This window comes from Arvicola amphibius, chromosome 1 (assembly GCF_903992535.2).
Source record: "Arvicola amphibius chromosome 1, mArvAmp1.2, whole genome shotgun sequence".
Classification (NCBI taxonomy): Eukaryota; Metazoa; Chordata; class Mammalia; order Rodentia; family Cricetidae; genus Arvicola; species Arvicola amphibius.
In genome coordinates this window covers 170,615,071-170,642,486 of record NC_052047.1, presented here as the reverse complement: position 1 = coordinate 170,642,486, position 27,416 = coordinate 170,615,071, and the positions used below count along the sequence as shown (strand labels likewise).

Below are 27,416 nucleotides of genomic sequence, written 5' to 3'. Positions count from 1 at the left end.
CCAAAGATGTAGAGAGAAGAAACAAGAGACGGTGCTGCTTCTGTAATTGCAGAAGAGACAATTAACCGCTGGCCTTTATCATGCTGCCTCTATATTTGGGACTATTAGAAACCTTTCTCATTCTTCCTTGTTTTCTATTCCTATTCCCCAAGTCTTAAGAAGTAGGAGAATGTTGGATGAGGCACACACAGGGCTGAAGAATGTAGTGTCAGCGGCTAAGGAGCATGGACTGTGGAAGTGTAACACCATGTCTGAACCCTGGCTCTTGTCTGGGACTGCACTGGTGTGTGATAATGGGTGGCTTTTCTGTACAGCAGTTTGCACAAGTATCTCAAATACATAAGCGTTTCCAATGATACATGTGGCAACACCGCCAAAACCACTTTCCTCACTCTCCTTGAACCATTATATGATTACACCTTCTCAGGTCTTAAAATCATAAACTCCTAACCAAAGAAAGGGTATTTTAGCTACTATTTGTTTTTGTTTGTTTTTGTTTTACAAATGGTTTCTTCAGAAAACTTACTGAAATAAGTAATTCTAGAAAGACTGAAGTACACAAACACATAGCAGGCTGACTATAGTCAACAGAACTGTAGTTCAACAATTCATAGACTAGCTAGTTACTACAGGTAACAGCCTAGAAAAGTAAAAAGGTTTTCTGTGTATTTTTTTCTTACTTTTAAAACACTTTTGGAGACACTCATACATGAGGACTATGTCTGCATCACTCCTGCTACTCCCTTCCCCCTACCAACTCCTCCCATGGCCCACCCCTTACCAAATTTACCACCTCTTAACTCTTATTGTTACATATATAAACACACACACGGTATATATACAACGTCCAAGACTGACCACTTAGGGTTAGACATTTTCCCCCTCCCAGCAGTCACTGACCGCCTGTAGTTACTCATGTGGGGATAGATCTTATGGAAATTTCCCCATCTACTTTGGCATATCAACTGGTATTGTCATTACTGTTGAGAATTCATGGATGCATTTTCCCTGTCATGTCTAGGGACACTAGCAGCAGACATCCTGGCTGTCCATGATGGTTGTTTGCATTTTCATGTTGATGACTGATGTGGGAGGGTGCAACCTGTAGGAAGGTGGTCCTGAGTGATATAAAAAACCAACCAACCAACCAAACAACCAAACAAACAGGTTGGCAGGCTGTGAGGAGCAAGCCAGTAGAGCAAGCAGCATTCTGAAGCTCTGCCTCAGCTCCTGCCCAGACTCACCTTCATGACAGGCTGTAACTGGAACATGAAATGGAAATAAACCTTTTCCTTCCCAAGTTGCTTTTGATTATGGTGTTTTATCACAACAATAGAAACTCTAAAGATCATATTTCCCTAATTCTATTATATAAAACTTTTCTTAAGCTATTTTACATAGAATAAGAACTTTGAAAAGTTCAGTGAAGTTAAATGGGAAATAAGCTAGGCAGAAATTGCTTTATACACTAGTTTTCTTTGCATAATTGGGCTTAGTCTTCTTCAGTAAGGTCTTTCAAGTATGTGTATGGGTGGGTATGTATGTATGTATATGATTTTAATATATGTTCTATCTATGGTTAATATATAAGATATAGAATATATTATACAAATTATATATTTATCATTACCATTTTTACTAATTCTATTATTTTTATTATATTATAAAATATCATTATCAAATATTAAAATGCTTATAATTATTAATTACAAATGCTATGTCTATATTTAAGGATATATCTTCTAATATACTGTTTTATTATATCATTTATATAATTACGATATATAATTAATGTATTATTTGCATCTAATAATAATGTACAAATGATGTATTTTTATGGCTTTAAAAAATCTCCTCAGGAGTTTCCTCTTAACTGGCTACAATCTCTCATGTAACATCAAGCAAACTTTTGATACAGGAGTGGTTTGCCCCCAGAAAAAAAAAAAGATGTACTTTAAAAGTATATTTATTTATTAAAAAATAAAGCATGCTATAGAGGAAATGTGCAAAACATAATGGCACAACTTAATGATTTAAAGAGCAAAAGTCCACGTCTCCCAAAGTTTAACCAGGAGGTAATTGCTGTCTGTGTGGATTTTTTTCACGTGCATATATACAAACACAGGCAAAAGAGCCTCTCAGTGACTAAGAGTTCCCCTTTTATTATCGCTCAGCTCTCTAGTTTTAACAAAATCTAGAGAATATCTGACTTGGAGTATATTAGTAGTAATTCTAAATGTCTGAGAAAGGATATAACATAATCCTCAGTATTCCTTGACTTATTTAGTTACATAGTTTTTAATTTAAAAAAAAAATGACAGTTTAAAGACTGGCAATTTCTGAAGCATCACTTTAGAAAAGCAACTCTTAACTCTTACTGACTTTAGACAACTCTAAATGACATTCTTTAAAAAATATTAAGTTCACAAGACATGCCTTAGAAGAATGGAAGCCAAGAAACTTACTTGGGATACACTGGTTCATAAAGGTATTTGTCCCCTCTTGAAGATGTAATATGAAAAAACAAGATGTAGCCATTTGAAGTCTGAAAGAGAAATTGTATTAGCCATGCATTAGAATGTTGTAACTGTCACTCTAGGCTATTATTGTACATACCAGGACTATAAAAAGAAATCTTCACCTTTGAAGAATTATAGTCTCTTTATATATGCAAAATGACTTTTAATATAATCTACTATAAAATGTGATTAGTAAATTTTAAGAATATTTTGTGAACAATGTAACTGAAATCAATAGTTTGTAAAATGGACATGGACATTCTAAAACAATTTATTACTCAGTAGATGAGTACTGTGAAAAATGCATAGCACTTTCTGAACTCTACAAAAGTGGGGCAAATAATAATTCTAAGCTTAAAAAGCAAGACTACCAAATAGTAAAAGTATAAAATTCATGATTGTATCCAAATAAACTTTATCATTTACTTCAAAACAGCATAATTTATATAGTTATAAATAAAAATTTTAAATTTCTTCCTATACAATATATTGAGACACCAAGAAAAAGAGCAAATCTTAAAATTTCAAAATCTAAACATCAGCTAAGTAAAGTCAATCTCTAATTTTCAAAATCTAAACATATGAAGTTCAAATCTGAACATCTAAATATCCAAAGTAACTAAATATTATAAAAATAAATTGTATTGGGCTGGAGAGATGGCTCAGAGGTTAAGAGCACTGACTGCTCTTCCAGAGGTCCTGAGTTCAATTCCCAGCAACCACATGGTGGCTCACAACCATCTGTACTGAGATCTGGCGCCCTCCTCTGGCGTGCGGGCATACATGGAGGCAGAATGTTGTATACATAATAAATAAATCCAAAAAAAAAAAACAAAAAACAAACAAAAAAAACAAAAAAAAAAGCAAATTGTATTAAAAAACGACGTAGCCTGTGAGTGACTAACACAGGCTCCTGGCCAGCCTGGGCTACCCTAATAGAGTCTATCTCAGAAAACTCAACACTGAAATTACAAACAACATAAAAACACCGTTATATTATAACCATGGTGTACATCTATGACTTACAAAGTTTAAACAATTACTTTACATTTACATAAACATGCTAAATACTATGTATATATAATTGCTCCTATAAGATGTTTTCATTGTAAAATCAAGCGATGCAGTGAAGTGGCAGTTTTTTACCCACAACTTCTTTACCCTAATACTGAATTTCTATCACCTAAGAGGTAAGTGAGGCTGAATCCAAATTAGAAACAATCAAAACCAAAGAAATCACACAGGATTTCCTATTTCTTGCCAATACTAGCTTCCTGTTTTTCAGTTAAAGGAATGACAGAGCAAACACTTCCCAGAGCAGCCAGGGTTAGCTTTTAACTATAAGCTGACCCTTTGGTAATATATCTTCAAAAACTACAGTTTAACTTACTGGATATTAAAGAAGGTAAAGAATATTCAGAAAGGATTTTCTTTCAAATTCTTCATGGTAATTTTACATTCTTGCAAAAGGAAACTAGCTTCAAATCAAACCACAGCAGAGGCAACAAACATACCCTACCCTATGAATGATGAGTGTGATAAACTTTACTGCCCCCTCACAAAGGCAGGAAAGGCAACACAGATTGGTCAGTTCTGAAGACTGTAACATTACCATACAAATGCTATCTGGAAGATCAGTCACTCAAAGGTCAAAAAGTTCAACACTTCTGACAATCAAATGCTAATAACATACATAGCAAAGTAATACAGCATACATAGACTATAACATAGGCGAGAATAAAGTATCTCTTTGTACTAGCATGTCATCTAATGCAATAGTGAAAATACAAACAATACCTTGATTTACTATTTGATATTTGGTATTAATCATTTTAAATAAATATTTTAGACTTCTATGTATACCAAACATATACTGGCCCTCATGTTACATACTTCTAAATCTCAATAATATCTACTACTGACATTTCATAAACAGTTCTGCCTTTGAACAATGTTTAAAGTCTTGGTGATAAATGATATCACCTTAGTAGTCACCAAATCTATTACTATGCACCATTTAAAGACCTTCCTCTCCATGAGCCCTAAATAATATAAAGAAATCACGTAACTATTGCTTAATCTTTTTAGGCAACAATCTTAATTCCCTCTCAAAACATACATACATACATACATACATGTATACATAATACAACCAACCAAAATTCACTAACCTAATTTCTCTTCAAATAACAATGAAATAGCAGACTGCAACATCCAAATTCTTCAACTGATCTATAAATCGTATTTTAATTTTCATATTCTTTATTATACAGGTTTAAAATAAGAAAAAAACCTAAATCACCTCAGATTATACTGTTCTCCCAAGATAATAATGTAACTATTGTGCATACAGACATGAATATACATAAATGGAAAATGTTAAGGTAACAAACTTGCTAAATAAAAGTGATGAATATTTTTTGCTAAGAACAACATTCATCAAATTGGTTTCCTTGCTAGGTATGGTGACACACAGCTTTAATCCTAGCACTGGGGAGACAGAATCAGGCAGATATCTATGTCTTTTGAGACCAGCTTGTTCTACACAGAAGGTTCTGAGATCCTCCCTCAATGAATGAATGAGTCCTAAGCCAGCAAGATGGCTCAGTGGATACAGGTACTTGCTGCTAAATCTAACAACCTGATTTTGATCCCTGGGACCATCATGGTGGAAGGAGAGCAGAGGCTCTGTGAGTTGTCCTCTAACCTCTACTCATGCCGTGGACATGCATATCCCCATTCACAATTAAATTTTAAAAAAATATGTTCCTAACATTATCACACTGTTTATACTATGGCTATAATTTCTGTTATAAAAAAATAAGAAGAAGGGAACCAGATTTCAGCTTCCAACAAAACTGGATTAAAATTGAAGATGATTTATGCTCCAATCTGAAACAATTTTTAAAAATACTTACACATTTCATATATAAAACAATGACTTTCAAAACATGCATTAAGGATTGTCATCCTTGGAAGGTGGGAACAAAAATGAGCCCTAATCCCCTTACATAGTTTACTGCCCTATAAAGATTTCTAAGTCACAACACTGAAAAAGGAAACTGATGCACAGCCTGGTAACATTTCCAAACTGGGGAAATGAAGCTGGGAGTTCAGGAGGACAGAAAGTCTTATACACAGAATTTATGGGATGAAGTCCTAAACAGGAAAAAACTATATAAGGCACTAATTCTTGAGTACCAGTAAGGGCAGGAGAAGGAGCAGAGGGAACTGGTAATGAGAACAGTGCATGGTGTCAAGAGTCTTGCTAACAACATCTCTCTCATAAGAGGACTAAAATCCATAGATCACAGGGTGAACTTGTAGTGGACTGATGTGGGAGGTCCTTCTGCCTATGTGTTGCTTTTATTGGTTAATGAATAAAGAAACTGGCTTGGCCTGATAGGGCAGAGTAGAGGTAAACAGGGAAAACTTAACTGAATGCTTGGAAAAAGAAGGCTGAGTCAGGAGAAGCCATGTAGCTCCACCAGAGAAAGATGCTGGATGAAACTTTATCTGGTAAAGCATAGCGATACACAGATTAATAGAGATAGGTTAAATTAAGATGTAAACGTTAGCCAGAAATACGCTTAAGATATTGGCCAAACAGTAATGCAAATATGATTTCTGTGTGATTATTTTGGGGCTGAGCAGCTGGGAACAAACAAGCAGTCTCCTACAACAAATTGGTGCTCCAATATGGTCACTATACATCCACGTAAAACCTGAGAAATCTTGGAAAGAAATTAACTCTAAACACACACACACACACACATACACACACACACACACACACACACACACACACACACACACACACACACACACTAAGCTGCATTTTTTTTTTCAGCTGGTGGCTTGCAGCAGCTCCCTTAAGAGAAGATTTCCTGATTCAGCGGTGGCAAAAAAAAAGCTGCATAGTTTTGAAATAGAGGATTCCTGGGCCATGCTGCCAGCACGAATTCTGGCTCTTTGAGGAGACCTAGCATTTAAATGGGGTTTGTGATCAGACTGTTACAACTTGCTTAATGACAACATAGATGTGTTGTGTGCCTGAAAATGGGGCTGTGAGCATGGCTCCGGCTAAACAGACCTCGGCCCCACCATGTTGGACTGGTGGAGCCAAAAGACAAAGAAGCCTTTGTTGCTGCTTAGTATTTTAAGAAGCATTCCTGGGCAGAAAAGAACTACAGAAACATAATAGGAAAGATTCAGACATAAAAGACCTTTCAATGAGACACAGTGTGTTTTAAAAATGTATGCAGGGTTGGAGGAGAGAAGAAAAAGAGTAAAGAGACAGTAAATGTACAGAATATCATAGATTAGAGGAGTAAAGATAATAAAATAAATTAAACTTGTAGAAAAAGTAAAGGAATAAAGAAAAATAAGCCAGTTAAAAATGGAATATATACAGAGAGTCAGGTTATGTATACTATTATGTTTTCTTTAAATGCTTTGACTGCAGAGAGACAATTGATTCTGGTGACTAACAAGTTAAACCAACATAAAGTTATCTTGACTACACAATTTGGGTCTAAGGATATGTTGCTTTGGAAAAGAGGTTCTGTTTTTGTTTCCAAAGAGATTGAGAACCTGTGGAATCCTTCCAGAATAAAGTGGTTTGATGGACCAAGACCACCCAAAAAGTCTCCATGAAAACCCGCAAAAGGAAAATACTTTGCCCATCAAAAAGCAGGAAGCAGTATGAAGAGAACAATTCCCATATTCCCAAATATTGTCTATAAATGTGTTTACATTTAAAGGGGGATATGTTATAGATTTTCACTGGTATGGATCTTGGTTTATTGATAAAAATTTAAGGTCAATTTTGTTGTATGCCTATTTATGCTCTTGATTAAGGTATTGTGTTTCTGTATGTGTATCTCATTTAAAAATAATGTATAATGAAAAAATACAGGTTAATAGATCATCATCTATAATAGTCAAGCTCGTTAGATTTTCTAGATATACAAAGATGCATTTCAGTTGGATAGGCATTCTTTAAACCTTTTAAAGAACTACAGAAAATGGCATTTAAATATTTTAATAACTTAGAGCCAGGCCGTGGAGGCACACACATTTAATCCTAGCATTTGCGAGGCAGAAGCAGGTGGATCTCTGTGAGTTCAGGCCAGCCTGGTCTACAAGAGCTAGTTCCAGGACAGGAACCAAAGCTACATAGAAACCTTGTCTCAAAAAAATAAAAATAAAATAAAACAAATATCTTAATAACTTAGGATTTTTTATGACGAGACACATCTGCTCCTGGCAGCACCATTACTTCAGGAGCAAGATGGGCATCAAAGAGGCTCCTTATGGAGTTTGTTAGCCATCTGAACAAGAAACTGTTCTTGCCTGGACTGCTTGATGGTATGCTGTTTAAACTGGATATGCAGGACCCACAGAGAAATGACTGCTAAACTTCCCTAAAGATGACATGGTCCTTCAGGGTTCCTGCTTCATGAAAGAGTCTAAAGACATTCTGTAGGACACAGAAGAAAATGACTGACAAACTGCCAATACAGGCGGAACTGTGAAATTTCCTGCCTATGGAAAAGTCCATTGGATACTATGTGCCTGTAGGCTAAAGATGAATGCCCCAAAGGAAGAGAACAACTATGGGTGACTGTCCAGGTAGTGAGATGTCTCTGTCAATTCAAGAGTTTTGGAAGTTTTTACAATGTATTTCTGTTGTGAGAGCTCCTTCCACTCCTTCAGCCAATAGCTACTGAGATACCAGCCCATTGGGGCGTGGTCTCTTTCTCTTTAAAAAAAAAAAAGCAGCAACTGCCCTCTGCTCCCTCTCTTCCTCTCTTGCTTCTGGCTCCAATTTTGGTGACTAGGCTCCTTTCCTGATTGCACAGAGGGCTGCTGTCTGGGATGGTGATCTGTAAGTTTTCCCCTTTAAATAAATATTCTATTAATCATAACTCCGAACCAGTGTGGGATTGTTTATGACTTACACCTTCATACTTCCAGTTTATTTAGGTAATATAATATCCTTCTGAAGCCATTGATGGACTTGAAGAATATATAGTTTTTCTTAGTCATGATGAAAGATAGGGTAGATATAAATATTGTAACTGTAATTATTGTTTGATAACTGTTTTGTTTTATGTAATTTGCTATGTTAAAATTAAAATCTTCCTTTTTATTTAAACAGAAAAGGGGAAATGATGTGGGAGGTCCTTCTGTCTGTGTAGCTTTTATTGTTTAATGAATAAAGAAACTGGCTTGGCCTGATAAGGCAGATTAGCGGTAGGCAGGGGAAACTAAATTGAATGCTGGGAAAAAGAAGGCGGAGTCAGGAGAAGCCATGTAGCCCCACCAGAGACAAATGCTGGGCAGAACTTTATCCAGTAATCCACAGCCATGTGGTGATAAAGGATTAATAGAGATGGGTTAACCTAAGATATAAGAGTTTGCCAGAAATATGCTTAAGCTATTAGCCAAACAGTATTGCAAATAATATGGTTTCTGTGTAATTATTTTAGGGCTGAGTAGTCAGGAATTGTGGGAGTTCCCTCTGTGTATTAACATTAATGATTATAGAAACTGCAGTGGCCTGTTGATAGGGCAGAACTTAGGTAGGCAGAAAAAAACTAGACTGAATGCTGGGAAAAGAAAGGCAGAGAGAGGGATGCGATGGAGCTCCAGAGACACACACTGTAAATTTTACCCAGTAAGCCACAGCCTCATGGCGATACACAGATTAATAAAAATGGGTTAAATTTATATGTAAGAGTTAGCCAATAAGAAGCTAGAGTTAATGGGCCAAGCAGTGATTTAATTAATATAGTTTCTGTGTGGTTATTTTGGTTCTGGGGAGCCGGGATGAACAAGAGGCCTCCAACAACAGTGGACTACTTAGGAAGGTAATCCTCAGATCTTTGTACAAGAATCCTAGAAAGGATTCATGCCTTGATAAATTAAGAATCCTCAAAAGTAAGCACAAAGAAAAAAAAAAGTAAGCACAAAGCAAGGCAATCCAAATAACTGCATCACAGAAAGACTTCCAGGACTGCAAAAGTTCCATACCTAACACAGTTAAATCATACCACTTAGCAATCATCTACACCCAATAAAATGGTTGCTACAAAAAAAGAGAAGCAGGACACTAGCAAACAGAACTCAGAAGAAAACTAACCAAACAAAACAACCCAGAACACAGTAGCTGAAATAAACACAAAGTCATTCAAACAGTTACAGTATTCTTTAAAAATTTTTTTTTAGAATTTATTTAATGAGTGTTTTGCCTGTCTGTACATGTGTGTATTACATGTGTGCCTGGCGCTCACAGAGGTCAGAAGACATAAGATCCCCTGGAACTAGAGCTATTTACAGAAGGCTGTGAGCCACCAAACAGGTGCTGGGAACCGAACCCAGGTCCTCTACAAGAACAACAAGTGCTATTAACCACCAAGCCATCTCTCCAGGCCCCAGTTACTTTGTTTTTTAATCTCCAAAAGGTTAGAAAAATTTAAAAAAAAAAAAAAAAAAAAAATCAAAATATGCTCTTCCGGTCTCTTTGGCCTCGGCGGCAGAAGCAAGATGACGAAAGGAACGTCATCCTTCGGAAAGCGTTGCAACAAGACGCACACGTTGTGCCGCCGCTGTGGCTCTAAGGCCTACCACCTTCAGAAGTCTACCTGTGGCAAATGTGGCTACCCTGCCAAGCGCAAGAGAAAGTATAACTGGAGTGCCAAGGCTAAGAGACGCAACACTACCGGGACTGGGCGGATGAGGCACCTCAAAATTGTCTACCGGAGATTCAGACATGGATTCCGTGAAGGGACAACCCCTAAACCCAAGAGGGCAGCTGTTGCAGCATCCAGTTCATCTTGAGGATTTCAGTCTGTCATAAAATAAATGTTCTGGTTTCCAAAATGAAAAAAAAAAAAAAAAATCAAAATATAACTCTGGGGATAAAAACCAAAACATGTGATATTACAAGTACACAATACAGAATCAACAGGCTAGACAGTGAAGAAATAAAATTTGACCATAAAAATCATGGCAAACCATTCACAATGAAATAGGGGTAAAAGGACAGAACAGGAATAATTCAATTTTGAGATATAATGTGGCCTAATACAAATATACCAAGTCCTCAAATGATGCTAACATTTCTATTAAATTCAAACGAACCTTTATTTCCTTTACTTGATTTTTTTAAAAAATTACTTTATTTTGCTCAGGTGTTTTTGTTTGGATGGGTGTATATGTGTGCATATACATGTACCACAACGCATATATAGAGATCAGAAGACAGCCTATGGAAGTTGGTCCTCTCCTTCCACCTAATCCCATGTGTGTACTAGGGGTCAAACTCAGGTCATCTTGTTTGGCAGTGATTCAAAGATGTGGTTCTTCACTGACTGATTCTAATGGAGTTCTCAAAACTACTCGATGAATCAGAAAGATTGATGAAGTGGATAAAGAAGCTTGCTGTCAACTTTTACAACCACAGTCCACCCCCAAGGCCCACAAGTTGTCCTCAGACCTTGTGTGATAGCAAGTATGAACCCACATTTAAAAACAAAATCAGGCTCTATTTTTCTTAAAATAGCAAAAAAAGTAATGGGCCTCCTAAAACCCTTCATGTATACATACACGGTTCTTACTTGTCCCACTTTCCCCATGTCCTTTTCTACCTTCACTGACCCCTCCTGCAGGTTCCCTTCCACCCGACTGCTCCCCTTCTACTCTGGAGTCACCCTTGTCCATCATCCCCTCTTCTGCCCTGTCCTTCCCTCCTACCTTAAGATCTTTCCTTCACAGTTCCCTTCACACACAGACACGTTTAAATCGTTCCACAAGTGAGAGGAAACATTTGATTTTATCTTTCTGAGTCTGTATCAAAATAACTACTGTAACTTTCTATAGTTCGTTTGCAGTGTCCAGGATAAAATACAAACTCCCAGACATTAAAAAGCAAGATCATAGACTTACAAATAAAAAGGACAGGGAAACCAAAGGATCAGGATACTAGAATTAGACAAGAACTTCAAGGTAATATGCTCAAGAAAGGAAAAAAAAAAAAGACAAGAGAATGAAATTTTCACTGGAAATTTAAATGTTATATAAAATAGTGTAAATAGAAATTATAAAGTTAAGTTGGGCAGTGGTGGTATATGCCTTTAATCCCAGCACTCAGGAGGCAGAGGCAGGTGGATCTATGTTGAGTTTGAGGTCAGCCTGGTCTACAAAGTGATTTTCAGGACAGCCACAGCCACAGGTTATTACAGAGAAACCATCTCAAAATCCATCTCCCCACCCCTCCCAAAATTATGAAGTTAAACACATCTCCAACTTAATATCCCAATGGAGATTATATTGAATTTTGCAGACTGCACAGCTTTGGTAATTTGAGCAATCAATCTATCTGATGAAAATAGCCACCTCAAAACATAGAAAAAATGAGGGGGAAAGTAGATCAACAGAAAACATGAGATACACATACACACACACACACACACACACACACACACACGCACACACACACACGGTCAACTGCTATCAGAGAAGAATATATTTCTATATTTATAGATATACAAGTAACAATGATAATTAAAGGTAAAAAAGCCAAGGATTTTGTGTGTGTGGGGGAGACATGGAAGGGTTAGAGGGAGAAAAGGGGGGAAATTATGTAATTATATATTAATTAAAACAAACGAATTAAAAGGCAGGGAGAGAACAAACAAATTAACAAACTCAGAAATGAAAAGGGGACATAACAACAGACACTGAGAAAATTCAGAGAATCACTAGGTCTTACTACAAAAACCTGTACTCTACAAAATTGGAAAATGTAAAAGAAATGGACAATTTTTTAGATAGATACCATACACCAAAATTAAATCAAGACCAGGTAAGCAATTTAAATAGACATATAAGCTGAGAGGAAATAGAAGCTGCCATCAAAAACCTCCCAACCAAAAAAAGCCCAGGGCCGGATGGTTTTAATGCAGAATTCTACCAGAACATCCAAGAAGAGCTAATACCTATACTCCTCAAAGTTTTCCACATAACAGAAACAGAAGGGTCATTGCCAAACTCTTTATGAGGCAACAGTTACCTTGATACCAAAACCACACAAAGACTCAACCAAGAAATAATTATAGACCAATCTCACTCATGGACATGGATGCAAAGCCTAATCCAAAAACACATTTTAAAAAAAAATCATCCATCATGATAAAGTAGGCTTTATCCCAGAGATGCAGGGCTGGTTGAACATACGAAAACCTATAGGGCTTTTATAGAAAATTTACCCAGTATTTAGTTGGATTTCATTTATTTTTCCTTTTTGGCTTTTCTGAATAACCAGTAGACTTATTTTGATATAAAAATTCAAATTCCTGCCGGGCGGTGGTGGCACACGCCTTTAATCCCAGCACTCGGGAGGCAGAGGCAGGCGGATCTCTGAGTTCGAGGCCAGCCTAGTCTACAAGAGCTAGTTCCAGGACAGGCTCTAGAAACTACAGGGAAACCCTGTCTCAAAAAACAAAAAACAAAAAACAAAAAAAAATTCAAATTCCCACGTTCAGTGGCAGGGCTGGTTCAAAATATGAAAATCTGTCAATGTAATCCATCATATAAATAAACTGAAATTTTAAAACCATATGATCATTTCATTAGTTGTTGAAAAAGCATTTGACAAAATCCAACATCCCTTCATGACAAAGGTTTGGAGAGATCAGGGATACAAGGATTATATCTAAATATAATAAAAGCAATATACAGTAAGCTGACAGTTAACATCAAATTAAATGGAAACTCCTGTCTCGAAAAACCAAAAAAAAAAAAAAAATTAAATGGAAACTCAAAGCGATTCCACTAAAATCAGGAACAAGACAAGGCTGTTTACTCTCTCCATATCTCTTCAACCTAGTTCTTGAAGTTTTAGCAATAGCAATAAGACAACAAAAGGAGATCAAGGTATTCAAATTGGAAAGAAAGAGGCCAAACTTTCGTTATTTGTAGATGATATGATAGTATATAAAAGTGACCCCAAAAACTCTACCAGAGAACTCCTACAGCTGATAAATACCTTCAGTGATGTGGCAGAATAAAAAAAAAATTTAAAAAATTCAGTAGCCCTCCTATAGAGAAATGATAAAGAAGCTGTGAGGGAAATCAGAGAAACATCACCTTTCACAATAGCCATAAATAACATAAAATATCTTGGGGTAACACTAATGAAGGAAGTGAAAGACCTATTTGACAAGAACTTTAAGTCTTTGAAGAAAGAAACTGAAGAAGATACCAGAAAATGGAAAGATCTCCCATGCTCTTGGATAGGAAGGATCAACATAGTAAAAATGGCAATCCTACCAAAAACAATCTATAGATTCAATGCAATTCCCATCAAAATCCCAACACAATTCTTCACAGACCTTGAAAGAACAGTAATCAACTTCAAATGGAAAAAAACAAAATCCAACAACCCATCATAGCCAAAACAATCCTGTACAATAAAGAAACTTCCAGAGACATTACTATCCCTGACATCAAGCTCTATTACAGAGTTATAGTAATGAAAACAGCTTGGTACTGGCATAAAAACAAAGATGTTGACCAATGGAATCAAACTGAAGACCTGGATATTAATCCACATACCTATGAACACCTGATTTTTGACAAAGAAGCTAAAATTATACAATGGAAAAAAGAAAGTATCTTCAACAAATGGTGCTGACATAACTGGATGTCAACATGTAGAAGAATGAAAATAGATCCATATCTTTCGCCATGTATGAAACTCAAGTCTAAATGGATTAACAACCTCAATATAAATCTGACCACACTGAACCTGATAGAAGAGAAAGTGGGAAGTAGCCTTCAATGAATAGGCACAGTAGACTACTTCCTAAATATAACCCCAGTAGCACAGATACTAAGAACAACAATAAATAAATGGGACCTCCTGAAACTGAGAAGCTTCTGTAAAGCAAAGGACAGTCAATAAGACAAAAAGGCAGCCTGCTGAATGGGAAAAGATCTTGACAACCCCACATCAGACAAAAGACTGATCTCTAAAATATATAAAGAACTCAAGAAATTAAACAGTAAAATTCTAATTAACCCAATTAAAAAGTGGGGCACTGAACTAAACAGAGAATTCTCAACAGAAGAATTTCAAATGGCCAAAAGGTACTTAAGGAAATGTTCAACTTCCTTAGTTTTCAGGGAAATTCAAATCAAAACAACGCTGAGATACCATCTTACACCTGTCAGAATGGCTAAGATCAAAAACACCAATGATAGCCTATGCTGGAGAGGATGTAGAATAAGGGGAACACTCATCCATTGCTGGTGGGAATGCAAACTTGTACAACCACTTTGGAAATCAGTATGGCATTTTCTCAGAAAATTGGGAATCAACCTACCTCAGAATCCAGTAATACCACTCTTGGGAATATACCCAAAAGTTGCTCAGTCATACTACAAAAGCATTTGCTCATAGCATATGTTCATAGCAGCATTATTTGTAATAGCCAGAACCTGGAAACAACCTAGATGCCCCTCAATGGAAGAATGGATAAAGAAAGTGTGGAATATATACGCATTAGAGCACTACTCAGCGGTAAAAAAACAATGACATCTTGAATTTTGCTTGCAAATGGATGGAAACAGAGAACACTATCCTGAGTGAGGTAATCCAGACCCAAAAAGATGAATATGGTATGTACTCACTCATAAGTGGATACTAGCTATAAACAAAGGATACTGAGCCTATAGTTCAGGCTCCTAGAAAAGCTAATAAGCTTCTCTATAAGCCAATAAGGTGAACCCAAATAAAAACATAATGGACCCACCTGGGGGTTGGAGACAGACAGTGTTGCCTGACAGGATTGGGAGCATGGGAGTGGGGGGATGGAGAGGGAGAAGAGGAGGAGAGAAAGGGAAGGTTGAGGAGAACTTGAGGGAATGGGATGATTGAGATGGAGGGGGGACAGATATGAGAGTAAAGAGAGAGGTATCTTGATTGGGGGAGCCATTCTGGGGTTGGCAAGCCTGGCTCTAGAGAAATTCCCAGGAAACTACAGTAAATGCAGACACGAGAAGAAATACTTCACATAAATATATGGGGGGAAATTTAGCAAATAAGAAGCAAAACCCAACCTCTGAAAACAGGAAGAAATTGTTTCCTAGAGTTACCACAGTATACCAGGGAGTGGTAGCACATGCCTTTAATCCCAGCAGTTGGAAGGCAGAGGCAGGCAGATCTCTCTGTGAGTTCAAGGCCACCCTGGTCTACAGAGCAAGTTCCAGGACAGCCAGGGCTAAACAGAGAAACCCTGTCTCAAAACAAACAAACAAATAACCAAAAACAAAATAAACAAAACCAGAGTTACCACAATACAATAGCCACTAAAATTTAAAACTCTGATGTACAACTACAAGAAATAAAGGATATGTCAAAAATTATCACCGAGCAAGTCCAAATATTGACATTCTTAACCAAAACCATTAAATTAACAGGCTTAAATATGCACAGTAGTCAAAAAGAAACCATGGGCCTGCTGCTGTTGTTATTCTGGTGTGGTAAGGTAAACAGGTCAGGAGACAACTGCCATAGGACAGAGAATTTGCCATTTACAGTTTGGAGAGAAAGGTATAAACATGCCACACCAAAGGAAATCCCAGAGTCTGTCAGAAGGCTCAGAAGCAAGGGGAAACAGGTAAGAGCCATTACCTTGGTTTACATGGTATCTTGGCTTTTATATAAACTTGACACAAGCTTAGTCATCTGGGAAGGAGGACTGTCAACTAAAAACTGTCTCCCTGAGACTAGACTACAAGCAAAGTCCGCAGCACATTGTCCTAATTAGTGATTGACTGGGAAGGCCGACTACAGGCTGGGCCACCCCTGGGCTGGTGATTCTGGGTGCTATAAAAAAGCAGACTGGGCAAGCCATAAGGAGCAAGCGAGTAAGCAGCACTCTGCCCTGACTCTGTTTCAGTTTCTGCCTCAGGTTCCTGCCCTGACTTCCCTCGGTGATGAAGTATGACCTGAGAGTATTTAGCTAAAACAAACCCTGCCCTATGTCACATGGGACTAAACGCGTGAAGCATGTGTGTTTCCCTGGGTTTGATCCCAGCACACACAAACATAGCTGTTCATTGCCTAGTAAGTAGCAGAAATTAACTCTTTAAATTCAGAAAATGTTAATTTCAACCTAAAGTTTAAAAAGTCACCACCAAATCCACCACACTAAGCCACAAACACTTTTCCGGCAACCAAGTCAAGACATTCTGCTTTTATCTCTGATGAAAACTTAAAACAATCATGGACTTTAAAAGTCTGATATTTTTGAAAGCTTTGGAATTTGTCCAATTATGTCTTTTTCTGTTTTGTATGTTAGTGGAATCTCCTTCAGTTCGTACAGAATTAGTTTTTTCAATTTCTTTGAGTATTTTATGAATCTAGAGTTATTCTATACAGGCTATGCATACAGAGTATCAGCTTTCTCACACTCAGCACTGGCCTTGCAAATAAACTACATCAGAGCAGTTCAAAACCATATGATAATTCATCAATGAATTGAGCAATTAGGGCTGGAGAGATGGCTCAGCGATTAAGGGCACTTGCTGCTCTTAGGGACCCAAGTTCTATTCCTAGTACTATATCATGGCTTACAACCATTTATAACTCCAGTTCTGGAGGATCCAGTGTCTACTTCTGACCTCCAATAGGCACCAGGCCCACACATGGCATACAGACAAAATACCATATAGATAGATAGATAGATAGATAGATAGATAGATAGATAGATAGATAGATAGATAGGTAGATAGATAGATAGATAGATAGATAAAACTAAAAAAATGTTTAAAGAATTGATCAATTTTCTTCAAATACACTTTCAAACTCTAATATAATAAATAGCATTTTAAACTTTCTATTTTTTCTACTACTACCAATGAATTAGAGCTAAAATGATGAGTATTTAGCTTTGTAGTGACACTTATACTCTTCTGGAGTTTACTATATAATACACATTTGCCACCTAATTCAACAATAAAAAAAAAAATCTAGACTTAAATCTAGACTTAAATGACAATTTTCTCTTCTGTTTGTTTGTTTTTCAAGACAGGGTTTCTCTGTGTAACAGCTCTGGCCGTCCTAGAACTCACTCTGTAGGCCATGCTGGCTTTAAACTCACAGAGATCTGCCTGCCTCTGCCTTACAAGTAGTGGGATAAAAGGCGTGGGTCACCACCACCCGACACTTCTGTTCTTTTGATGAAAGTATGTACTAGTAGTAAACATAATATAAAATGTCACAGTATGTGTAGCACTTGCTAGGCAATGCAATTATAGCTGTGTTACAATAATTGATAGTGTGCTAAACCAAAGAGGAAAGCACCGAGAACATCATATATGGTTGCTGTCAGAACTACTCAAATCAAGAAACCCAGACAATACATAAATATATAAGAATTTTTTATTTGCACTGATCATTTAAATCAGTAAAACCTATATGTAGTTTATGAACTATATATAACAGGCAGGATTTGTTATGTGGTTGTGAAGTCTACCAGCTCTGCTACAAGAAATACAGAACTACTTGGTACTACAATTTTGGTCACCTGGAACATTTTCAGATGAGCAGCCCAGTCAACAAAATACCAGACTAGAAAGAGAGTGGAGACAGGCAGGCAGGTGAGCTAATGTAATAGTTAAAGAACAATTACAGTGGTATAATTCAGTGGGTGAACACTTGCATAGCACGCACAAGGCTCCAGTTTGATCTCTATGATGGAGAAGAGGGTACAGTAAATAAAACCTAAGTTCCTTAAACTTATTTTCTTATTTCTCTAACATATGTACATTATCTATAGGCTGGGGGAGGAGTGGTTCAGAAGATTACACAGAAAGGGACACAAGTACTGTTCAGGGAAGGCAGAATGTAATGAGTTAACAATGAAGACACAGCCAATGGTAGAAGAGAGAGTAGGCTAGCACAGGCCCAAATAGAAATCAGTACAGCTTTCCTCTCTGTCTCTGTCTGTCTGTCTGTCTGTCTCTGTCTCTCTGTCTGTCTGTCTGTCTCTCTCTCACACACACACACACAAACACACAGTGTTAAAGACTAAATGAAATATTAGAAAATCTCATTTAAATGCAACTTTGCATTCATTTAAGTGACTTCTTAAGCAAATAATATTAAGTTTGAAAGATCTACTTACTGACACTGCTATCATGGTACTATCTGGCCTCCATTCAGCTTGTTTGTAAGATCCAAACTGAGTAGATGACTTAGCTGGTTCCTTGTATGTTACGATTAACACACTAGGCTAGAAAAAAAAGGTATATTTTATTTTATTTGCATATCATAGAAAGAGATACAAACAAAATTTAAACATTACTTATAGAATTTTACAGTGTTTTACGCAAATTATGAAAGAAAGTTAGTCACACATACAGCTATTAAATAAGCTAAACAGAATCAATAATTAGTAACTTTCCAAAATAGAACCATAACCACATATATTCACAGATGAATTAAGCCAAATATTTAAATAAATTGTATCAGTTCTCCACATCCTTCCTTAACACAGAGGTGACACAGTAGAGCTCTTCTAAATTCATTTTGTGAGTCCAACATTATCCTACTAAAAGCAAACAAAACTACCATATGAAAACCAAAACCAACAAATCAAAATCTCTCATGAACTTGGATGTAGAAATTCTCAACAAAATATCAGCAAATTAAATCCAACAAAGAATTATGCACCAGGGCCGGGTGGTGGTGGCGCACGCCTTTAATCCCAGCACTCGGGAGGCAGAGGCAGGCGGATCTCTGTGAGTTCGAGGCCAGCCTGGTCTACAAGAGCTAGTTCCAGGACAGGCTCTAAAAAAGCTACAGAGAAACCCTGTCTCGAAAAACCAAAAAAAAAAAAAAAAAAAAAAAAAAAAAAGAATTCCAACTTGCTAATGAACAGCAACAAAAATTCTACACCTATTATTACACTTAGTAATAAAAAACTCCAAGCTTTCTCACCTGAGGAACACGGCAATGAGGCACTCATTACTATCCAACAAAGTAGCACAATTCCTAACAATGTTGTTTTGGTCTAATCTTTCTGTACACTATGAAGATGAGTCTCTGTCAAGACACCTTCTTATTGGTTTAATAAAGAGCTGAATATCCAATAGCTAGATAGGAGAGGTTAAGCAGGACTTCTGGGTAGAGAGATAGGAACTTTGGGAAGAACAGAGGTGGGATTTACCAGTGATTCAAAAATACAATATGGAGTAGAGGTAGCAACCACATGGCAGAACATAAATTAATATAAACAGGACATTTAAGTTTTTTATTTATTTATTTATTTACTTACTTATTTATTTATTATGTATACAATATTCTGTCAGTGTGTATGCCTGCAGGCCAGAAGAGGGCACCAGACCTCATTACAGATGGTTGTGAGCCACCATGTGGTTGCTGGGAATTGAACTCAGGACCTTTGGAAGAGCAGGCAATGCTCTTAACCACTGAGCCATCTCTCCAGCCCGACAATTTAAGTTTTAAGAGCTAGTTGGGAACAAGCCTAAGCTAAGACAAAGCCTTCAAACTTAATAATCATGACACTATTTGGGAACTGGCAGTACAAAGAAAGTTTGACTACAGAATGTCACAAGATAAAGAAAGAAAATAAAAGGCATACATATTGGGAAAGAAGATATTAAAACTGTATTCACAGACAACAGTGACATATTCAAAACTGAAAGAATCAACAGGATATTCTTACATACATAAACAAGGCCGTAAGATACAAAATACATAAGAGTTGATCATTTTCACAGATTCCAGTACTGAAAAGGTATGATTTATAATAAAAAACATGTTCCCATTTTTATATTGCATTACCCAAGATGAAATATTTAATGTCGTAAATCTAAAAGAATTATGTATAGAAGGAATACTATACAAAATACTAATGAAAGATGTCAAAGAATAGATAAAAATATTCTATATTAATTAATAGGAAGGGGGCAATACTGTCAAGATAGCAATTCTCCCTAGTTTGATCTAGAGATTCAAGCAATCCTACCAAAATCTCAGTAGTTATTTGAGGGATGTTGTCTTAGTTACAGTTTTTATAGCTGTGAAGAGACACTATGACCATGGCAACTCATAAAAAAATATTTAATTGGGGTGGCTCGCTTACAATTTCAGAGGTTCAGCTTATCATCATCATGACAGGGAGCATAGCATCAGGCAGATGTGGTGGTGACTGAGAGTCCTACATCTTGCAGGTAACAGAAAATCTCAAAACCTGCCCCCTCAGTGACACACTTCCTCCAACAAGGCCATACCCACCCCAACAAAGTCACATCTCCTAACAGTGCCGCTCTCTATGAGATTATGGGGGCCAATTACATTCAAACTACAACAGATGTCAATAAATCAACTCAACTTCAGATGAGTTTCAAGACGAAGGGTAATGAAGGGTGCTGGAGTGCTAACACAAATTGCAGCACGAATAAAAACCCAGAGATAGGTACTGGGGTTCAAACTGAAGATCAGAAAAGCAAAACAGCCAACCACTAGAGAGGCCTTTTACCTCTACCAAATATTCAAACCGAAAGGGTGAGATGCTGTCTCAACAAATCCTCAAGACTTCACTCTTCCCCTTTATATTCCTCTCTCTGCCCAGAAATATCGCCCCCGTCTCTACCTCCCTAATGCTGGGATTAAAAGTGTGTGACTCCCAAACACTGGGATTAAAAGTGTGAACCACCGCCTGGATCTGTTTCTGGATTGATTTTGTGTAGCCCAGAGTAGCCTTGAACTCACAGAGATCTATCTGCCTCTGTCTCCTGAGTCCTGGGATTAAAGGTGTGTGCCACCACTCCCTGGCCTGTATGGCTGACTAGTGTGGCTGCTTTGCCCTCTGATCTTCAGGCAAGCTTTATTTATTAAAACACAAGTAATACATCAGTTTAACAAATTTCAAGACTTACCATTATAAAGCTACAGTAAATATGATGAAAGAATTGACAAACTGATCAAAGAAACAGAAGAGAACTTAGAAAGACTCACACAGTCAATTGATCTTTGACAAAGGAGTAAAGAGAATGAATGGAAATTGAGTCACAAAATTTCTTCATGATGCACATCTTAGAAAACTCTTAAGAATATAAAATAAATAAAAATCCTATGTATAAAGTGTAAAAGTCCTAGAATATAACAGTGAAAAACCTAAATGATTCAGATACGACAATGACCTCCTCCAAAGGTGCAATATCTAAAGCAAACAATTCATAAGATGAACTTCATTAAAATTAGAAACTGATCTATGAGAAATACTATCAAGAGAATGAGGATTATTGAGGGTATGATGGAGGAGTGTCTATGTGTTACTTTCATTACTAATAAAGAAAACTGCCTTGGCCCTTTAAGAGAACAGAAAATTAGGTAGGCGGAGTAGACAGAACAGAATGCTGGGTAGCAGGAGTTGGGGAGAGGCTTCAGGCAGTTGCCATAGTGAGTCTCCATGCTTCTCCTCTCCGAGATGGACGCAGGTTAAGATCTCTCCTGGTAAGCCACACCTCGTGGTGCTACACGGAATACTAAATATGGGTTAAAGGAAGATGTGAGAATTAACCAATAAGAGGCTACAGATAATGGGCCAGGCAGTGTTTAAAAGAATACAGTTTCCAGGCCGGGCGGTGGTGGCGCACGCCTTTAATCCCAGCACTCGGGAGGCAGAGGCAGACAGATCTCTGTGAGTTCAAGACCAGCCTGGTCTACAAGAGCTAGCTCCAGGACAGGCTCCAAAGCCACAGAGAAACTCTGTCTCGAAAAACCAAAAAAAAAAAAAAAAAAAAAAAAAAAAGAATACAGTTTCCGTGTAATTATTTTGGGTAAAGCTAGCCGGGTGGCAGGACACAGCCCGCCGCTCCCTTCTACAAGGGTAGAGAGTGAGGAAAGTGTTTGCAAATACCTGATAAAGAACTGATATTAAAAATATACACAAACTTAGAATTCAGTAAGAGACAAAATAATACAATGGGCAAAAGACCTTGAAAACACAAAACAAATACATGTGGAAAACAATCTTTCTACAAGATATTCAACATCCTCTTTCTTTAGAGAAAACAAATATAAACAATAAGATACCATTAAATACCTAACAGAACAGTCAAAATTTAGAAGACTGATACCAAATGCTAGCAAAGATATAAAACAACAGGAATTCATATTCTTTGCTGTTGAAAATGCAAAATGATACATCTACTTTACACAACTGGCTCTTTCTTACAAAACCAAATGCACCACCTGTAAGGTAGTATTTACTCATTACTTATTCAAGTGAGCTGAAAACATGCCAACACAAAAAAGTTTAAAAAGCTGAGTGTGGTGGTTCCCAGCCCTTAGGAGGCTGAGGCAGGAGGATCATGAATTTAAGGCCAGTCTGGGTTAGTGAGCTTGACGCTACACAGTAAGACAGACCCTGTTTAAAATGACAACAAACATAGAACACAAACATTATAGTAGTTTCATAAATATTGCCAAACTTGGAAGTAACCATGATATCCCTTGGATAGCTGATGAACTATAGCAGATCCAGACACCAAGATATGAAAAGATACGGAAAAAGATACAGACTATATAGGTCCAATTACAAGATACTTGGAAAAGGACAAGCAGGTTTTTTGTTTCTGTTTGTGGTTTTTTTTTTTTCCTTAAATAGGGGTTGCCAGGGCTGAAAAGAAGGAAATGAGTAGGTAGACCACTGAGAATTACTGTAGCAAATATTCTGTATGCTATAGTCTCAGTCATAAACATCCCCCAAGGTCCTGTGTATTTTAGGCATAGTTCCCAGAGTGTGGTGCTGTTAGTAGCTGGGGAACCTTTAGAAAGTAGGGCCTCACAAAATAAAATTAGGCACTGGGGACACACCCCTGAAAAAGATACTGGAACACTGGTTTCTTCTCTCTGCCCCTTCCTTCGCTTACGGCCAGCCATCAGCTGAGTGGCTTCCTCTGCCATACACTCTTATGATCATACAGCATTTCTCTATAGAACCAAAAGCAACAAGCCTTTTGACCATGGCCTGAAACCTCCAGTGGGGCCACTGACTGTAACAAATGTATGACCCAAGTAAGAGATACTGATATGAGGGGTAGTTATTGAGGGAGGGGCAGGCAATATGTGGGGATTCTCTGTTCTTGCTGCTCAGTTCTGTTGAGAACCCAAATCTCCTTTTAAAAAGTAAGTTTATTTAAAAAATAATCACAAAGATTTCAGTCAATGCCTATTAAAAGTTAAATAAGATACAATACTAGATCAAAATTCTAATTTTATAAAGTTTATAGCCTACTCTGGAAAAGCAATGTATGTAAGTAGGAACCCAGGGAAACAGAGCAGCACATAACCTAATTCCAAGCAATGCGATAATGTACCTGGGCAGCTCTTCAGTTTCTCTAACATTTTCATATTCATAACACTGTTTGGTAGCATGAAGGCTTTAAGTAATAAAATAATGGAAAACATAGCCAAGACACACATCAACAGAACATTTTAATCAATTTGGGTAAGTTCAAGCCAAAGAAGCAACATCAACAAACGCTCAAGCAGTGCCCAAGACTATAGAGAAATGGCCTGACAGATGCATTGACTGCAGGGAACTTTTTAGAAGGTAATTTTTAAGCAAAAGAGCTATATAACAAAGGCCTCATTTATTGCACAGTTTATTGTCTTAGTCTTTAAGTTAGATAGGTATTGAGAATTGTAGATCAATAGTCATCTATGTTTGTCATATTTATAAATAGGCCAATCAGGTTCTTTAAATACATAGAGATTATATTCAGTATAGATAGTATAATCTTCAACCTCTTCAAAGAGCTGTAGAAAATGGCCTTTAATCTAACTTAGAGTTCTGTGGTAGTGAGACACAATCGCTCCTGGCAACACGGATCTACTCCCGAGAGAACGTTGAGCACCAAAGACACTCCACCTGGAGCCTTTCTTCTTGGCAGAACTGGCCTTTGGGCAAAGAAAAGCCCATACCTCAACCACTGACAGTGATACAGAGTATCCGTAAATGGATAAAACAGGACTGTCATATCCTGCCAAGACAGGGTAAGATAGTTTTAAAGAGTTTCTTGCCTTTGAAAATGGTATGTCAGTTATGCTAGGCCTTAGCCAAAGTTGGTTGCTTCTACATTGCAAATGAGACTTTGGGTGATTGCCCAGGTAGTCAGTTGTTTCTGTCATTTGTTGCACATTTTGGAAGTTTCTCGATTGCACTTTCTGTTTACTCAAATATTGTTTCCCTTCTCAGATCTTTGATGGAGTTGAAGATAATTGTAGTTACCTTCCTCGTGATTTAGCCAAGCTTAATTTCAATGCAATAGTTATCGACTCCTTGAAATAAAATGTTTAGTAAAACTTTTGTTATGCGTTCCTTGTTTAATATTGTTTATTGTTTGTAATTTTATATTCGGTATCTGTTCCTATTGTATATAGTTGTATTAGGTTTGGATAGATCTTGTTTAGACAAAAGGGGGAGATGATGGGGAAACTATCAACCAATCACATCTAGTTAGGGTGTGGCTACCTGTAGCCCAGGTAGCAAAACTGGTAGGACACAGGCGTGTGCTCTCTCTGCGTGGTGCCCGCCGAACATATAGGACACGTCGGACCTTCCACTCTTGTAGCATGAGTTTCCCCTTTTCAACTATTAAAATGTAACAGTGATTCTTGAGCTGGTCTGGTTATTTATCTTACCGACCTAATTCCTTAACACTTCCATACATAGACTAATAGAAATCAGTTAATTTAAAATGTAAGAGTTAGTTAATAAGAAGCCTAAACTATTGGATGAGCAGTGTTGTAATTAATAGTTTCTGTGTGATTTTTCAGGTTTGGGTGGCCAGGAAACAAACAAGCAGCCACTGCCTACAGAATGGTACCCACGGTCTGGGAAATGGGTCCACATAAGACCTTTAAAAAAAAGCTTCTTGGTAGCCACATTCCTCCACCCCCAATGGGCTCTGTTTGCTGGCAGTGAGCAGGGGCCCTGTGGCTTCTTTAAGAGAGGTCTTCCTGGGGCTAGAGAAATGGCTCAGAGGTTAAGAGCACTGGCTGCTCTTCCGGAGGTCCTGTGTTCAATTCCCAGCAACCACATGGTGGCTCACAACCATCTGTACTGAGATCTGGCGCCCTCCTCTGGCGTGTGGACATACATCGAGGCAGAATGCTGTATACATAATAAATAAATCTTTTGAGAGAAAGAGAGAGAGAGAGAGAGAGAGAGAGAGAGAGAGAAAGAGAGAGAGAGAGGTCTTCCTGACTCAGCATGGGCAGTGAAGGCTGTGTAGCTTCTTTAGGAGAGGGCTTCTTGGTTCATGCTAGTTACACAAACAGCTCTGGCTCTTTCAAGAGGCTGAGCACCTAAATGGGGTCTGTGAGAAGCATGTTACAAATTGCATAATGGTGTAATAGATTAAGAAAAAAAATCCACATGAAAACAAAATATACACAGGGAATCTGAATTATGTGTATTATTGTGTTTTCTTTAATTTTTTTTACTGTAAATGAGTTAAGTACTGAGAGATATTTGATTCTAGCTAAACTATCATATATACTTTAAAAGTATCTTTACTTTGAAATTTGCGTCTAAGGATATGTTGTCTTGGAAAAAAGGTTCTACTTTTGTTTCCACAGAGGATGAGAACCCATGGATCCTTTCAGACTAATGTGATTTGATGGACCAAAACCCCCTGAAAGGTTTCCATGAAACCCAAAATTACTTTGCCCAACAAAAAGCAGGAAGCAGTTTGGAGAGAACTACACCCAAATTTCCAAATATTGTTTATAAATGTTTGTTTACATTTAAAGGGGGTATGCTATAGAGGTAAATACTTTGCATTGGTATGGATCTTGGTCTATTGATACAAATCTAAGGTCAATTTTGTAATATGTATATTTCTGCTCTTAATTAAGATATTGTGTTTGTGCAGCTCATTTAAAATGTAATGTATAATTTAAAAAATACAGGTTAATAGATCATCATCTATAATAGTCAGGCTTGTAGTCATGTTTGTTAGGTTTTCTAGATATATAAATATTTCAGAAGGATAGGTCTTCAAATCTTTCAAAGACAAACAGAATATGGCATTTAAAATGCTTTTAAAACTTAGGACTTTTCGTGACAGTGAGACATGTCTGCTCCTGGCAGCACCAATTACTTCAGAGATGTTCATGGGCATTGAAGAAACTCATTATGGAATTTGCCTTCAATGTGACAAGGTTAGCCAATTGGGCAAGAAACTGCTCTTGCCTGGACTGTTTGGTGGTATGCTGTATAAACTGGACATGCAGGACCAGAAAAAAAATGACTGCTAAAGTTGCCTAAAGGTGAGACGATCTTTCAGGGTTCCTGTTTCATGAAAGAGTCTGCCAGACATTCTGCAGGACACAGAAGAATGTGACTGACAAACTGCCAATATTGGTAGAACTGTCTTTGAAATCTCCTGCTTCATGGAAAGGTCTGCTAGATACTATGGGCCTGTTGGCTAAATATGGATGACTCAATGTTACAGAAGAACTTTAGATGACTGTCCAGGCAGTGAGATGTCTCTGTCAATTCTAGAGAGTTTTGGAAGTTGCTTACAATGCACTTCCTGCTTACTTAGGTAATATTATATCCTTTTGGAATCTTTGATGGAGTTAAAGGAAGATAGTTATAAGAGACAGATTAAATATAAAACCTTAGACTCACAAAGATAGGATAGATGGTAAAGTATTTTCCTTAATTTGTCAAATGTAAATAGACTAAATATTGTAATTATAATTTTTGCTTGATAACAGTTTTTTGTATGTAATTTTACTATGTTAAAGTTAAAACCTTCCTTTTCATTTAGATAGAAAAG

At 37.2% G+C, this 27,416-nt stretch overlaps 2 protein-coding genes across 5 annotated transcripts in view; one reads left to right on the top strand and one right to left on the bottom strand.

Annotated features, from left to right (window-relative positions):
• Ric1 (RIC1 homolog, RAB6A GEF complex partner 1) overlaps positions 1-27,416 on the bottom strand; it is an 89,580-nt gene that overhangs the window by 53,395 nt on the left and 8,769 nt on the right. For all 4 annotated transcript variants that reach the window (XR_005286266.1, XM_038337660.2, XM_038337651.2 and 1 more), the window contains exons 2-3: positions 18,719-18,826; positions 2,466-2,545 (exon numbers count right to left, since the gene is read on the bottom strand). Coding sequence is in view for 3 of the 4 variants with exons in the window: in XM_038337660.2 (XP_038193588.1) it covers positions 2,466-2,545; positions 18,719-18,826 (188 nt within the window). In the remaining variant the exon portion in view is untranslated. The remainder of the gene's footprint in view (positions 1-2,465; positions 2,546-18,718; positions 18,827-27,416) is intronic.
• LOC119819459 (60S ribosomal protein L37-like) lies at positions 10,038-10,413 on the top strand. The gene has a single exon (XM_038337680.1). The coding sequence runs from the start codon at positions 10,071-10,073 to the stop codon at positions 10,362-10,364; it is 294 nt and encodes a 97-aa protein (XP_038193608.1). The 5' UTR covers positions 10,038-10,070; the 3' UTR covers positions 10,365-10,413.